The sequence below is a fragment of the Acanthochromis polyacanthus genome, chromosome 10 (assembly GCF_021347895.1).
Source record: "Acanthochromis polyacanthus isolate Apoly-LR-REF ecotype Palm Island chromosome 10, KAUST_Apoly_ChrSc, whole genome shotgun sequence".
Taxonomy (NCBI): domain Eukaryota; kingdom Metazoa; phylum Chordata; class Actinopteri; family Pomacentridae; genus Acanthochromis; species Acanthochromis polyacanthus.
The window spans coordinates 20,719,594-20,736,074 of NC_067122.1; the positions used below are offsets into that span (position 1 = coordinate 20,719,594).

The 16,481-nt window shown below is 39.5% G+C and overlaps 1 protein-coding gene across 10 annotated transcripts in view; it reads left to right on the forward strand.

Moving 5' to 3' along the window:
- The window catches only part of LOC110965024 (uncharacterized), a 51,802-nt gene that overhangs the window by 1,073 nt on the left and 34,248 nt on the right, over positions 1–16,481 (forward strand). The window contains exons 1-10 of one of the 10 annotated variants that reach the window (XM_051954662.1): positions 221–1,642; positions 1,781–1,863; positions 5,879–6,021; positions 6,413–6,545; positions 8,071–8,343; positions 8,445–8,741; positions 8,847–9,010; positions 9,097–9,201; positions 11,191–11,238; positions 11,365–12,194. In XM_051954662.1, coding sequence (XP_051810622.1) covers positions 1,635–1,642; positions 1,781–1,863; positions 5,879–6,021; positions 6,413–6,545; positions 8,071–8,343; positions 8,445–8,741; positions 8,847–9,010; positions 9,097–9,198 — 1,203 coding nt within the window. In that variant the 5' untranslated portion in view covers positions 221–1,634 and the 3' untranslated portion in view covers positions 9,199–9,201; positions 11,191–11,238; positions 11,365–12,194. Of the gene's footprint in view, positions 1–209; positions 1,643–1,780; positions 1,864–5,878; positions 6,022–6,412; positions 6,546–8,070; positions 8,344–8,444; positions 8,742–8,846; positions 9,011–9,096; positions 9,202–11,190; positions 11,239–11,364; positions 12,195–16,481 lie in introns of those variants that run through there. The other 9 variants (XM_051954666.1, XM_022213909.2, XM_051954663.1 and 6 more) reach the window with 9 other exon arrangements.

The window sequence follows — 16,481 nt, forward strand, 5'->3', positions numbered from 1 at the left end:
ATTCAACAGTTTAGCATGTTTAGTATGTCTAACTTTGAGCTTATTTACCAAAAGATATTGATTTAGTGTCGCATCCTTCGTGTGAAGCGATCTCTCCACTTTCGGTTTGGTTCAGTGTTGTCATGTGTTACCGATCGCTTTTTAGGCGATGAAAGTATACTAAAGTCGAATGAAGCATATTCAATAACATCTCCTTAAGCCAGCAGCCTCCTATTTGTAACCATATTTGTTTCCGTATGCGTCTAGCGACCGTTTTTTAGAATTGTCCTATTTTCGATCACCAATGCTGTGGGTCTGTTACTGTTCCATAGAAGCCATACTGCAGACAAAAAATACAGCAACTTCTTGACGTTTCTTTGACATCTTGTTGAAGATTAACAGAAGATATATTATTTTTAATTCATAATTATATATTTTTGGGTGGGTGAACTGCCCATCGGTGTCAATCAGTTAAAAATAAATGTCGGTGAAGGAAATGTCCGGCCACAATGAAGGATCGTCAACCCACTCAGTCTTCAAATTGTAGGGATCTGGCAAGGTTTTACCGTTTCCCTGATATCTCAGCTTACTCACGTATATTTGTCGGGCCTCAGGTGATAAGGATTGAGCATAATCGGACAATTTCACGAAAGGATAGTTCGCATTGCTATCATCAGCCATTGTTCCTCAGGTTCCTCTTGCCAACCAGCGCCGTAATCACGTGACTTCGTGACGTCACTATTTGTAAACACTGGCGTCTCCCATCCCGAGAGCCCTCACTGAAGACACGAAGACCCTCATTGTTTCTCCCATTGTCAATAAAACATACTATTTCATTCATCAAAGCATAATGAGTTGCTATTCTTGAATATATATTTTGTGCATGTCTTAAAATGGTTATAGTGAGTCAACTCCTGCCTCATCAGAAGTGGCTGGACACTATCTGCTGAATGGACTGTTGTTACTCTGCTTTTCAATAACTCCCAGACTGCGTGTAAGTGAATCAGAGAAATATAGACATTGTCTGGAAATACAATAATCCAGCTGGGCAAAAATTAACATCTTCAATCATCTTACATTTCTGTGTAAAAGTCGATTTTCCATGCTAACACGAATGTGAAACATTCCCTCCAAAACCCCAAAAGTGTCTTTAATATGTCACCTTACGGCTCAAAATGTAAAACTGACATTTACATACATACTCCAATGAATTAATAATCAAACAAGTACTTGGAGGTGTGATTTTATTCCTTTTTTTACCGTGAAATCACCGCTCTCAGTCCCATAGAAGGAAATGACAGCGCTGCCTGTTTGGAACTATTTAAGCTTACGTGAACCACGTGACCGCCCCGCTGCGAGAGCATGAGTGTCGCAACTCTTACTATCTCGAGGGCTCTGGTTTACGCCTGCTCGGACCATAACGGGAACTTCCCCTCTGGCACCTTTACGCAATAAAAGCGCACAACGGTGAAGCCTCGCCCACTTCATTTTTGTCTAGTCCGGACCACCAACTGACAACCCCGATCAGATCAGTGCCAGGAAGGCGTGCTTGGTACGTAGAGTGAGATTTCTGCTGTTATTTTGAAACATTACTCACGATTTGAGCTGGATATCCAGATTTCTGCCTGAGTTTGGAGTGGTGTCAGTTGATTTGGATGCTTCGGTCAGTAATCACACTTCAGGCACCATTAGAAGAACAGAGCCTGTTTTGATAGACTTTTTGAGGGTTTTCTAACATCACAAGTTAACTGACTTGTGTGACCTGAAATTGATCTTTTACTACACAACGTTGTGACTGCAGTAACAGGACAACCACAGTGCTGAGCCCTCTGCTGGACATGATGCTGCTGCTGCTGCTGTTGACGGTTTCTACTCTCTTCTCTGGTGAGTAGAGCTCATTCACACATTCAGACACAGCACTGGAGGTGTGACAGTATTTGAGATAAAGTGTGATCATGTTAAATCGTCTCTGCTGCACACAAAGGCTCAGTACAACTCCAACAGCTGTCTTCATCTGGTCTCTGATGCAGATAAGCTTTATTTATTTACCTTTAATTAACCAGGAAGTTCCATTGAGATTAAACATTTATTTTATTACTTTCTTTTAAATAGTATTGTGCAGTAAAATGTGCAGTTTGCTGCTGTGAACTTTAATTATTGCTTCAAATTAAACAGAAAATGCAAAAAACTACATCCACAACCAGCCATGTAAATCATGAATGTCTGGAGCGTTTGATCAGATGTGTCTCATTAGGAAATAAATGAGTCTAAAAAAGCATTAGAACTCCAAACACTAATAAACAAATGCAGAATTGAACTTTATATGCAGCTATACATTAACTAATTTATATTGAATTAACTCAATTTAGTGAAATATACAGTGCTGGGGAAAGTATCTTCTGTTTAAGTAGATTTTGTTACGTTTTCATATCAAATAAATTTAAAGATGAGGAAAAGATAACCCAAGAAAAACAGAAAATGCAGTTTTAAAATGCTGATTATATTTTTTTGAAGGAAAAATGCTGCTTAGTGCCATCTTGCCCTTTGTGAAAAAGTAGCTTCATCCTTAGCTACCAAGCTGCCAAATGACCGAATTCATTTGGCAAGTGGGTTAAATTTCACCTGCCACACCCACGTGACTTGTTTGATTTAAACATCACTGAATAGAACCTGTCTGGCAAGTCGCTAAAGAGTCTCAAAAAGCAGCACGATGCCACGTTTTTGTCACACGTGGTCAGACACTCAGGCGCACACAGCAAGGTCACAGCGGAGAAGTGGATTAACAATACTAAACTATACTACAATAAAAAAGATTTATTACAAAGATAGTGCAAATACAGAGCACACTGGAGAGAGAACAGGATTATGGGAACTGATGTCATGAAGGAGACAGTTCAGAACGTTGCCCAAGATTCACAGACTGGAGTCTTTCAACAGTGCGGCGTCGAGTGGTGGCCTGAGCTCAGCCTTTTTTTTTAGTCAGGAGATGAGTTACATGTGAGCCCCTCCTCGCTGCAAGTGTCCATGATCAGGTGATAGTCCAGTGAGCAACACCTGTACATATTCCACACACACACCTCGTTCACTCCCACCTAGGGAGAAAGAAAAGGGGGGACAGGAGAAGGAGGAGGGAAAATGTTAGAGGGAGGGCTGCCACTAAGCAGAGGAGGTGGAGGGCATGACGGTTCTAAAGAAATTCAAGAAAAGATTACACTTATAAGTCTAGAGGCTTAAAAAGTCATTGCTAAGGCTCTGGGACTCCAGTGAACCACGGTGAGAGCCGCTTTGGAGAAAACATGGAACAGAGGCGAACATTAACAGGAGTGGTCGGCCTTCAAGATTTCCCTAAGAGTGCAACGTCTTATCCAGGTGGTCACAAAAGAACCCAGACAAACATTAGAAATTCTGCAGACTTCACTTCCCTTAGTTTAGGTCTGTCTACATCAGGGCTGTCAAATGTGGCCTGCGTGCCAAAACCGGCCCTCCAGAGTGTCCAATCCCCCTCTGTGTGAGTGTTATATGGTAGCTGTTCAACATTTCATTGAAACTGAATGAGCTCCAGTCTACACAACAAACCATCACCATTAATAATTTAGTTTGAATTTCTCTATAGTGGTTAAATGAGACCATGTTCTTCCAAAATGCATGAAACAAGCCTTATAATTCTACACATCCATCCATCCATTCTCTATACACCGCTTTATCCTCACCTCTTTGTCCTGTAAGGGTCACGGGGGGTGCTGGAGCCTATTAATTCTACACATGCAACACATTATGTTGAGGAAATGACATTTTGAAAATATAAAAATGGCAAAATTACAAAACATTTTGTTGAGTGATAATTGTTTTGTTGATATGCTATATAAAAAAATCAGCAGGGAAAGACCAGTGTTAACATGATGTTATTGTACATTAAAAACTGTAAGAGAACAGATGATCTGGAAGAGGAAAGACAGTTATACACACGTGGACAAAATTGTTGGTACCCCTCAGTTAAAGAAGGAAAAACCCACAATTCTCACTGAAATCACTTGAAACTCACAAAAGTAACAATAAATAAAAATGTATTGAAAATTAAATAATCAAAATCAGCCATCACTTTTGAATTGTTGATTAACACAATTATTTAAAAAAACAAACTAATGAAATAGGGCTGGACAAAAATGATGGTACCCATAACTTAATATTTTGTTGCACAACCTTTTGAGGCAATCACTGCAATTAAACGATTTCTGTATTTGTCAATGAGCGTTCTGCAGCTGTCAACAGGTATTTTGGCCCACTCCTCATGAGCAAACAGCTCCAGTTGTCTCAGGTTTGATGGGTGTCTTCTCCAAATGGCATGTTTCAGCTCCTTCCACATATGTTCAATGGGATTCAGATCTGGGCTCATAGAAGGCCACTTTAGAATAGTCCAACGCTTTTCTCTCAGCCATTCTTGGGTGTTTTTGGCTGTGTGTTTTGGATCGTTGTCCTGTTGGAAGACCCATGACCTGCGACTGAGACCAAGCTTTCTGACACTAGGCAGCACATTTCTCTCCAGAATGCCTTGATAGTCTTCAGATTTCATCGTACCTTGCACACTTTCAAGACACCCTGTGCCAGATGCAGCAAAGCAGCCCCAAAACATTACTGAGCCTCCTCCATGTTTCACCGTAGGGACAGTGTTCTTTTCTTCGTATGCTTGGTTTTTGAGTCTATGAACATAGAGTTGATGTGCCTTACCAAAAAGCTCCAGTTTGGTCTCATCTGTCCAAAGGACATTCTCCCAGAAGCTTTGTGGCTTGTCAACATGCATTTTTGCAAATTCCAGTCTCGCTTTTTTATGAGTTTTTTTCAGCAGTGGTGTCCTCCTTGGTCGTCTCCCATGAAGTCCACTTTGGCTCAAACAACGACGAATGGTGCGATCTGACACTGATGTACCTTGGCCTTGGAGTTCACCTTTAATTTCTTTGGAGGTTGCTCTGGGCTCTTTGGATACAATTCCAACGATCCGTCTCTTCAATTTGTCATCAATTTTCCTCTTGCGGCCACGTCCAGGGAGGTTGGCTACTGTCCCGTGGGTCTTGAACTTCTGAATAATATGAGCCACTGTTGTCACAGGAACTTCAAGCTGTTTAGAGATGGTCTTATAGCCTTTACCTTTAAGATGTTTGTCTATAATTTTTTTTCGGATGTCCTGGGACAATTCTCTCCTTCGCTTTCTGTTGTCCATGTTCAGTGTGGTACACACCTTTTCACCAAACAGCAGGGTGACTACTTGTCTCCCTTTAAATACGCAGACTGGCTGATTATGAGTTTGGAAACGCCTGTGATGTCAATTAAATGACACACTTGAGTTAATCATGTCACTCTGGTCAAATAGTTTTCAATCTTTTATAGAGGTACCATCATTTTTGTCCAGGCCTGTTTCATTAGTTTGTTTTTTTAAATAATTATGTTAATCAACAATTCAAAAGTAATGGCTGTTTTTGATTATTTAATTTTCAATAAATTTTTATTTATTGTTACTTTTGTGAGTTTCAAGTGATTTCAGTGAGAATTGTGGGTTTTTCCTTCTTTAACTGAGGGGTACCAACAATTTTGTCCACGTGTGTATTTTGTTGTAGAGTCATATGGAAATAATGTTGCATGCTGTTTTGAACCCTTGAGGGGCTGTAAGAAGAATACAAAGTGTCTGTATTTCTGCTGATTTTGTTTATGAAGTCAGAGGTGTACATATTTATGAAACTGTTCTTAATATTTTTTGGACATTTAGCACTTTCATACATTTACATCTCCTTTACCGGTCAGTATCAGCTTTATGGAAATTGCTTACATGTTCTTAGATGCTTGTGTCTGGCTGATCATAATATTCCCTCCACCTGTCTCTCCTTGTCTTGTATCTTTCTGATCGAAGGCTCATCTGCTGACGTACATGAAGTCTGCTATGGCAAGAGTTTTTCGTTACCGCCGGAAGTTATCCCTCCTTTATACAAAGGACCAGTGATCTTGATGCCCAGTCGAGGGGGACCCATGAGAACAGTGATGGATAACGGGATGGTGAGCAGTTTCTGGTGTTCTGGTTTATACTGGGATCATTATTGCTGTGTAGAGATGCAACAGTTAATACAACAAGTTTCTTGTCACCTCTTTGATTAATTGGAAATGTCGTGGAAATTTGCTACATCATCAAACTCGGAGAACACAAAACACTTTGCTGGGTTGTTGGCAGATTTAATATCATGTACGGTATGGAGAATACAGAGTTCATAGAGATTCTGAAAGGAGAAGAACAACTGCAACAGCTTTTATAGTGAATCAAACAGTCAGAAATTCCTTTTCATTGGCTAATATACATACATGTCAATATAACTATTATAAGTTCCATGCCGACAGACACAGAGTTAACTCTTTATGATAAGTAAATGGTTTTGTATTTTCCACCTTTCAGGCAATAGAACCACGCATCGAAATTTCCCATTCCTCAGCAACTTTGACAGATCTGAGATATAGAGATGAGGGGGTTTACATGATCGAACCCCCTGGACAGCATCAATACTCGACTTTCACGCTGAAGGTTTTGGGTGAGAATCATTTACACTGATGTTTAAAGAAAGTGTATCACATTTGATCTGTCACATTAATGATGAGGGCTGCACAGTGCTGTAGTGGTTAGCACTTTCGCCTTGCAGCAAGAAGATCCCCGGTTCAAATCCCAGGGTGGACCTGGGATCTTTCTGTTCTCCCTGTGCATGCGTGGGTTTTCTCTGGGTACTCCGGCTTCCTCTCACAGTCCAAAAATATGTTGAGGTTAATTGGTTACTCTGAATTGCCCGTAGGCGTGAATATGAGTATGATTGTCTGTCTGTATATGTAGCCCTGTGACAGACTGGTGACCTGTCCAGGGTGTCCCCTGCCTTCGCCCAAGTCAGCTGGGATAGGCTCCAGCACCCCCCGCGACCCTAGTGAGGATAAAGCGGTGTATAGAGAAAGGATGGATGGACGTTAATGACGAGCATTTAAAACACAAAGGTCACAGTATACAGTAATAGTTTATAGAGCATCTGCAGCTTTTATACAATAGTTTAATGAACATAATATTTATAGCTTAAATGTTATCAGGTCTCAAGTTGCTTCAGTTTATCATTTTAAATGGACACTAAATAAGCGTCTTTACATTGCTAAAAATAACAGGTCATGTAACATTGCATGATAACCTGTGTGTGTCAACCTCATCTGATGCAATAATCTGCCCATCCAAGCCTCTTTTTCTTATTATGACATCTGAGCAATGGCTTTCTTTCTGCAACTCCACCTGTCAAACCTGCAACTCCAAGTCTTCTCCTCACAGCTGAAACTGAGACTTCTTACTATGACCTCTATTAAGTTGTGCTTGAAGCTGTTGTCCTGTGAGCTCCTATCACCAAGCTGTTGACTCTCAGAAACTTGTCTTCTGATTCTGTTGTGGCTTTGAATCTTCCAGTCCTCTTCCTGTCAGAGTTTCTGTTGTTTAATGGTGAAGGAAACTGTACTCACTGACACCTTGACTTTCTTCACAATTTCTCTGTAGGAAAGATCTACATTTCTAAGTGTTATGATGGTCTGTCTCTCTTCTATTGGTAATTGCATTTTCCTCACCATTTCTACAGCAACATGCTACTTTCTGCAGTACAATACTGTTCAAACAATGTTCTGGAGGGTGTAGTGCCACAATGTGTTCCAACACTACTTTTATGCCGACAGAGGGGGTCGTAAGTAATCAAAAAAAGTTGGGACATCTGTAGGATTTGGTAGCACCAACTTTCAAGGCTTGATCAACCTCCACTGCTACAGAACAGCTTTAATTTTTTAACCCATTTCTTTTTCCTTGAAAAAGGAATTTTTGTGTAATTCTGAAATGTACATTATATTTCAGTTTGTGTAACCTTTTTTTTTTTTTAAACCTATAGTAGTTCACCACTTACTTCTGTACCATTTGAAGCTATTCAGTGGAATTGAACTACTTGAATTTCAATAAAAAATGGGAAAATTGGGAGTTCTAAAACTTTTGACCGGTAGTGTACATCAGCAATGTTTTAGTTTTTACATTTATTTACTGGGTGTTTTCAGATTGTGCCGAGGAGGTTGAAACATATTACGGGGAAACAAGGAGCCTCTCTTTGCCTGAAAAAGCTGAAATCCTGGAGAGCGCTCCCCTAAACAGTCTGAATCCACCAGTGGTCCTGTGGAATCGTATCAATCCTCAGGTCAAACGTGTACGCAGAGGACAGGTGGACCAAAATTTCTGGCAAGTTGAAAACGGCCCACAGTCAGAAGATGGCTTCTACAACATCGGGCAGAAAGACAACACTTTGCTGTCCAGGACACATCGCAATGTAAAAGGTGATTTCAGGAGCATAGCAGAAGCCACACATGAGATTATAAACTGCCATGTACCAGATTAAACGTGTTTTTACAATCTATCCAACCTTTGTCACTCACAGAAGACGTCAGACACTATACTAAACATGTGGACGAATACCTGATCATTGAATATCCGTGGGACAACGGCACATGGCTTGTGAATTTTCAGCCTAAAGGGACAACTAACAATATAACACTGATCAAGGATGGCCTTAAGCAACTGGAAGACTGGTTCGACTGGAGATTGGAGATACTGAGTGCAGGCATAAAAATAGTTGTTTTGGAAATCAAAGACTCTGGCACTTTTGAGTTCAGAGACAAGAAAGGCGACCTGGTCTTGGTTGCACACTTGGAGATGAAAGAAAAGCAAGAAGACGGTGAGAAAAAGTGTTTGTGTTTTTTCTTATGGGAGGAAATCCACTGCTGATCCCAACTAACACAGATCCTGTCTCCCACTCTCCAACATCTCTTTGCTCTTTCAGATCCTCCTCCTCCTCCCTTATTGTTAGTTTACATCAGTGTAGCCTTCTTGTTAGGAGGTCTGTTGTGTTGTTGGTTCACTCGTAACATGAAGTGCTGGAAGAAATGCTGCAGAAGAGACCAGTCTGCTCCTCAGACTGCAGCACCACCTGCTGCACATTATCATGTAAGTATTTCTTTAAATGATCACATAGAGCTGCTGCTGTAACATGCGTTGCTACGTTTATATCAATATCATTATTCCATTTACAGAGTGAAAGTCAATCTGCAGTCCCAAGTTACTCAGCTGTACCGTCTGCTGCAGTTCAGCCTGAGAATCCCCTGGAAAAACCCACGGCTGACGATCATGTGTGATTGGTAGGTGGAAGTTTTAAAAGACTCACTTGGCACATACCCTTTTTATTTTTCTCATTTCAACTGATGAGGCCACACATCAGCTGCAACTAAACCTTTAAATGTGTTTATTTTTGTACAGTTAGGATTGTGAATTTTCTCAACCATTGCTTACATTCAAGTTACATTAACAGGGCATTTCTTGGAAGCGACTATTAGAACCCAAATGACACTGAACTTTTTATTTCTGAACATAAATTTAAAGGTAAATGCTTGGGGCAATTTAGGAATGACAGAATCACATTTTCTGCCCAGCAGAGCAGCTCTGACTTCATTGTGTACTTGTTTACTGTCAACATTTTCTGCAGCACATGTAGCAGAGTACACATCACAGTAGAATCTAAGCGAAGGAAGCTGATAAGGACCAGTATTTTGTGAATTCTATTGCTCGATTCTTGATGCACAATTTGATGTATAGCAGTTAAAATACCTGAAGATGCTCCACCTGATTATCTGTGTAACACACTGATTGTTGATTTCCATGAATCCACATCAGAGAAAAAACTGGGAACTAAATGCTTGGTCACTAAATTGTCCTTTGTTTAAAAACATAACAACAATTAAGCTAAAATGTGTGCTATAATAAATGACAATCGGACCCACAGAAGTTATTGCAGCAACCTGCTGCCTCAGTCATCAAACAACTATTTATCTTCAGGGTGGAACATGCGACGAGACAAACATTTGGCTCTAAACGTCAATTTCTGAATTGGCATTGACTCCAAAAATCCAGTATTAGTCTGAGTCTTGCCATGAACAGGAGCAGTTATTATGCCAAATAAAACTTGTTTCACAGTCTATACAGTCACATGACTAGTGTTTTAAGCCTGTTCTTTAACAAACTGCCTCGGTTTATTCCGAGAAGTCACACTCCTTTGTTTTGAGTCAAAACTTAAATGTTCAATGTGATTTACAGTTTCTGGAATATTATTATTTACATTCATTGCAAAATACCAATCATAAATCTGCTTAGAAAATAATAAACAGGAAAACTCTCCTATGCCTATGCTGATTCACCTCTTACTTCTGTACCATTTGAAGCTATTCATTGGACTTGAACTACTTGAATTTCAATGAAAAATTAAAATTTGTGGCGTTTTAAAATTTTTTAACGGTAATATATACAGTCACATGACTGTTGTTTTAAGCCTGTTCTTTAATGAACTGCTGCAGTTTGCCCCAGAAGTCACACTCCTTTACTGAGTTAAAATTTATATGTTCGATGTGATTTACAGTTTCTGAAATATTATTTATCCATCCATCCATCCTCTATACACCGCTTTATCCTCATTAGGGTCGCGGGGGGTGCTGGAGCCTATCCCAGCTGACTTGGGCGAAGGCAGGGGACACCCTGGACAGGTCGCCAGTCTGTCGCAGGGCTACATATACAGACTAACAATCACACTCGCATTCACACCTACGGGCAATTTAGAGTAGTCAATTAACCTCAGCATATTTTTGGACTGTGGGAGGAAGCCGGAGTGCCTGGAGGAAACCCACGCATGCACAGGGAGAACATGCAAACTCCATGCAGAAAGATCCCAGGCCCACCCCAGGACTCAAACCAGGGATCTTCTTGCTGCAAGGCGAAAGTGCTAACCACTACTCCACTGAGCAGCCCCGATTGCAAAATACCAATCATAAATCTGCATGGAAAACAATAATCAAAAACACTCTCCTTATAGCTGCTATTTTGTCGTAATGTGAATAAAGACAATAAAAACTTAAATTAAAGCCCACAGCACTCACTGCATCCATGGCAACATTAAACATTCTGTTTACACAACCCAAAGCATTACTATTACTATTAAGAGAACTGTAGTCCAAGAACTTAGAGTATGATTGTTGAACAACATAAAGGTTGTTTAGTTTTTTTATTGTCCTCGTTTTCATCCCTGTAAAATGTCTCCTTTTCCCAGTGCTGACTTAGATGGATTTATCTTTACCTTACAGGTGCAGCACCACCCAGTGAGTGTCCTTTTAACTCCCTCTCCACCGCAGGTAAACACATGAACACACAAGAATTATCTCTACAAAAGATCAAGGAACAAGAGAGTCCTCAATCTAAGACGGACTCTTCTTACACATTGAGCTTGTTGCATAAATTTTTTTCCCTTTTGTCCCCAGGTTGCTCCTTGAGGAGAATCTGCTCCAGCTGCCTCAAACGTTCTCTCCTCAGATTCTGATCCACAGCTTGAGCTGGCTTTGCCCTCTTCTCTACCCCTCAGCTCACTGTGACGTTTACACCTCAGAGAAATTAAAGTTTCTGTAAAGAGCGTGCTGAAAATTCAATGATGATTATATACAGTTTAGTTTGTCCATTTTAGATCTTGATTTCATTGTGTAATATTCTCACATTAATATTTCGGTCTTTGCTAGTAAGTTGTGGTGATGGATGCATAGTCAGAGACCTTTGTTTACACTGTGTTGACTCATGGCCAGACTTCTTAAAACTGTTTTATATCTTCTTTTCTTGACAGAAGGATGCAGTACAAACAAGCTGCAGTATCTTTTTTTAGTAATTTTTTTCTGACTGTTTCTAAATGTGCTTTTAAAAGACAAATTACTGTATTGGTACAGATTCTCCCTGTTCTATTAAATTACAGATAAGATCAACAAAATCACAGAAAAAGTCTAAATTTATATGTTGTCGTAAAACACAGGCCATGTAATGGAAATGTCCAAAGAAGAAAATCTGTATTTTTATAAATAATTTGTTTTTGCACTGTGTTGGACTGTAAAACTACATTTTTAGTGTATTTTGATCAGAATATATTTTTTACACACATTTGCTGCATTTGAAATAAAATCTAATTAAATCTAAAAAATATTTTAAAGATTGAAAAACTGGCAAATCATTTTGTATTACAGAGTTTCCTTGTTTTGTTAAAAAAAAAACAGACAGTATCTAGTAAAATGATTTAAAAAAGTATGAATTTCAAACAAAAAGTCAAAACTTTACCTAATGTCCACATTAAAAATCTGTATTTTTGTGCAAATACTAATTGTTTTACAAATAAAAAAAGGTCATGTAAATTGATACTTAAATTGTTTTTATTCTTTAGAAAGCCAAAAGAAAAATTATTTACAGATATTTGCTGTTATTTTCAGATTTTACACATGGCAGTATACCCAGTGGCGTATCCAGGACTTTTTTACCGGGGTGGCCTTGATAGGACACAAAGCTAGTGTGGGGTGGCTATGGCATAGCGGAGTTTAATGCCATGTACGCAGCCGACCACAGTTCAAACCCCAGTACTTTGCTGCGTGTGACATCCCCTCTTTCTCCCATGAGTTCCTGTCTCATAAGTGTTGAATAAAGGTGTCTATTCTGGTTTATTTTTAAATTCCATTTCCCATTATTACAGTCCTCAATTATATCTGGTTATTTTAACTACTCTAAATCAGTAAAATATGTTCAGGATAGGGTACAAATTTTCTAAGAGCCATTTCCTTGGATTAAAGTCCTCATCTCTTCACAAATTAGATTAGATTAGCAAAATTCAACTGCTCTCAACTCATCCTGTAGAATAACATTATCAGTCATCAGCTCATCAACTGTGTCACCTGTATTGTTGCTTTACTAACTGAAGCGCCATCTTGTACCAATTACTGCAGTAAGTTGCTAGGAACGCTAGATTCATAACATCAAATTTTAAACAAAAAATTGTCTCAGATTAGTTATTTCACCAGTAAGCAGCTGTGTAATACACAGGATGATATAGAGAGCTGGTTAGATCATGGGTAGTAGAAGCCAGACACGGAGCTGAGGGGTTCTATCCGTCTTCTTGGCGTTTATTTCACTCTAGCTATGACAACCTGCTAACAATATATTATTCCTTACATACATCTTACATGTGAAAAGTAATCCCACGAGCTCTTGTTTCCTTACAGCACTCATTAGAGCATCCATAGGCTGAGCAGAAGTCCAGCATCTCAGTGTTGAGTGGCAAAACCAGCATTGTAAAAAAATATGCGAGCACCTTGCATAGTAGCTACACGTGTGACGTTTCTATCATTGATTGACAGAATTTCTCTTGTTTCTCGTGTTGACGAACTTGACCAACCATGGGCGTAACCGCCATCTCAGAAGTGAGCGGGACAAATTTTTCAGAGAGATTTATCATTCTCTTACATTTAATTGCACCGTCCTTAGTGGCTAAAGAACCACATAATCCCTAACAGCCACAGTGCAATACCAGGGGACCAACTAGGCTAGTTCTTTAAACTATAAAGTATAAAACTTTAAACTATAAAATCTAAAGTTTTAGTGGCCAAACTCTAGTTGAGTTGACAACAATGTCCCTTGAACATCTACTGGACGAGTAGCCAAAGGTGCCAAACACTGAACATGAAATGATCAGTACTGCCTGGTTTCTCCCTGCAATAGATATCTTATTTTCAGGAAGTTTTAATCTCTCCTTACCTGTAAAGACCCTACATCCTTGTCCCTGCTGCTGGCCTCTGATCCATCTCCTCCCTGACTCTGCTCTTTCTGTTATGGCAATAAACATAAAAAATGTGGTAAGAAAAATTCTGAAATAGCATTAGGAAGAGTAAAAATTGCAGTAGAATTTAACCTCAAAATCACTTTAACCCATAGATACATATTTTTTCTCAGCCACTTATATATTTTTTTTCACCTCTGCAGACCCTGCATGGTCAACATTACTGCTGGCCTCTGGTCCATCTCCTGCCTGACTCTGCTCTTTGTTATGGAAATAATCATTAAAAAATCTGAAAATCAAAATTCTGAGATAGAATTTGAAAGAGAAGCAGTAAAAATAGTTGCAAATTTAACCACTTTTATACCATAGATGGCCTATTCTTTTTTCTCCTCCCTGACTCTCCTCTTTTTGAACCAAAAGACTTAAATACATGGAGAGCAATTGTGAACACATCTTCTGCCCAGAAATGAAAGAGGACTGGGTTTATTCCAAGAATAAACTAATTAGCAGTGATGTAACGGAGGCAACAGCATTTAAATTATTAACTAGCTTAACATATTGATATATTGCCATGTTTTACCTTGTCATCATTTAGCTAACAAGTCTAACATTGTTTGCATCCAACAAGGTCACACAACTTACACGGTTTGTTTGGAAAGAACTGTGTAAAGTTTTTTGCTTCTTGCTGGCTCTGGCTGGTTTGCTAAACATTACTCCAGACGCACGTTCAGCACTGCTCAGCACAGCAGCACGTCTCCTGTGGAACACCTGCGTTAGCATGCGCTCATGGTGCATTCAAAGACGGCTCGGGAAAACACGTTACTGGATGCTAATAACGGGTTTAGCTGTTGTAACGGCTGAAAAAAGTGCGGGGGACAGATGTGGAAAGTGCGGGGGACATGTCCCATGCGTACCCCGCGTCCGTTACGCCCATGTGACCAACTACCTATCAGATCTGGGGTGGCCGCAGGGGTGGCCAATGAGATTTCAGGGGTGGCCGGGGCCACCCCAGGCCACCCCCTAAAATCGCCATTGAGTATACCACAGCTTTTTCAATTTAGTTTAATTGTTTTTGTGTGGAGCTATGACTACCAATCACTTTTGGAATGTGGATAGAATAGAATAACATCTTTTATTGGCCCCACGAGGGGAAATTTGCAACATCACAGCAGCAAAATGACAGTAAGAAGAGCAAGAAAGCACAACTATATATTAAAGAGGTGAAGTATACACACTATATATACAGTTCTACAATTCTACAATTTCATTTAGCAGACACTTTTGTCCAAAGCGACGTACAACACAAGCAAGAATTCAGACATATATATATATATATATATATATATATATATATATATATATATATATATATATATATATATATATATATGAATATATACAATATAAATAAGAACAGGACATCTTCAGACTCTTGTACAGCATATGAGATTTGGGCCAGATTGGATCATGTGCAGCTGAGATACAAATGCTTTAGTTTTCATGGCAAGACATCCAAATTTACTGCTCCGTTATTTGACAGTAACTCACAATTTTCCCCCTGACTGACCATCAGCAACTTAGGGTAGCACTATGACTGTGAATGGATGTTGACATAAGGATGTATCAGGGCAGGATGAGGCAGAATGGAGCATGTACATGGTAGATAGACAACACTTCCTTTTCATGGAAGCATCAAAGTTCAATGAGCCGCCATGGCTGAATATTTTAACTACAAATTTAGATAACTTTTCATCACTGAGGCCTGTTGTATCTACTGGACGAATCTGAGGTGCCTTGGAGTTCCCTACTATGAGGACTTAATCCCTGAGAATGAGCAAAAGTTACAAAGAAAAATCTGACAGTTAAAGCAAAATGGCGGACTTCCTGCTGGATTTAGAGTTTGGCTGCCGTTGGCTTTTTTTGAGTGCCCTGACGGATGAGATATGACTCCATTGTCCTGACCATAGTAGATGTTACAAATGGTGCAGGGGGCACTATAGAGCCATTTTGCCACACACATGTGCAAGTCCCACAAAATATAACATTTTTCACCAGTTCTGACATATGTGCACTTTCATGAGTTTTTGAGCACGTTCAGGCCCTCAAAAATGCGATTCTTGCGGGCGAAAAATAGTTCCTTCCATCCCAAAGGGTCCTAAACACTGTCAAGTGTGTGGTCCGTAAGGGAAACCTCCTCTGGTACATTCACGTAATAAAAGCACACAACACTGAAGGGCTGTACTATGAATCTGTATGAATGGGTTAGAGAGTTATGTTGAGCTGAAAGTCAGAGTTTTTAGTATCACAAAGGTGGTTCTCCTTTTACTTGATTTATTTACTCCATGGTAACAAATGCTGTGGAGCTAACCTGGTCGCTAGCAGGTTATGTTCAGAGTTTCAGATTTAAATCTGCTGTAAAAAGCGTGTCCCTTCAAATAAAGTGTTCACTGATATTAATTATGCGTGATACAGATTCTCAGCTTTGGGACAATGCTTTATCTGCAAACACCTTGACCTGTACATTACTAAAAAAACTAAATGAAAATGATTATTTACAGTATTGTCTACTGTATGCATCACATTGCCAGTAGCATGACTTTCACAATGATTTGACTACAAATTAAATCAATTTCCTGCATTATGGGACAATGTCAGACCTAAATCCACTTCAACACAATATCATGATTACATATATGCAGTTTGAAGTTTCATTTCTTCTTTGTGTATATTGTCAATGGTTAACATTGTCTGAAACGGCAGGTTAGGATGGTAGACTGAACATGTTTTTAGTGTTTT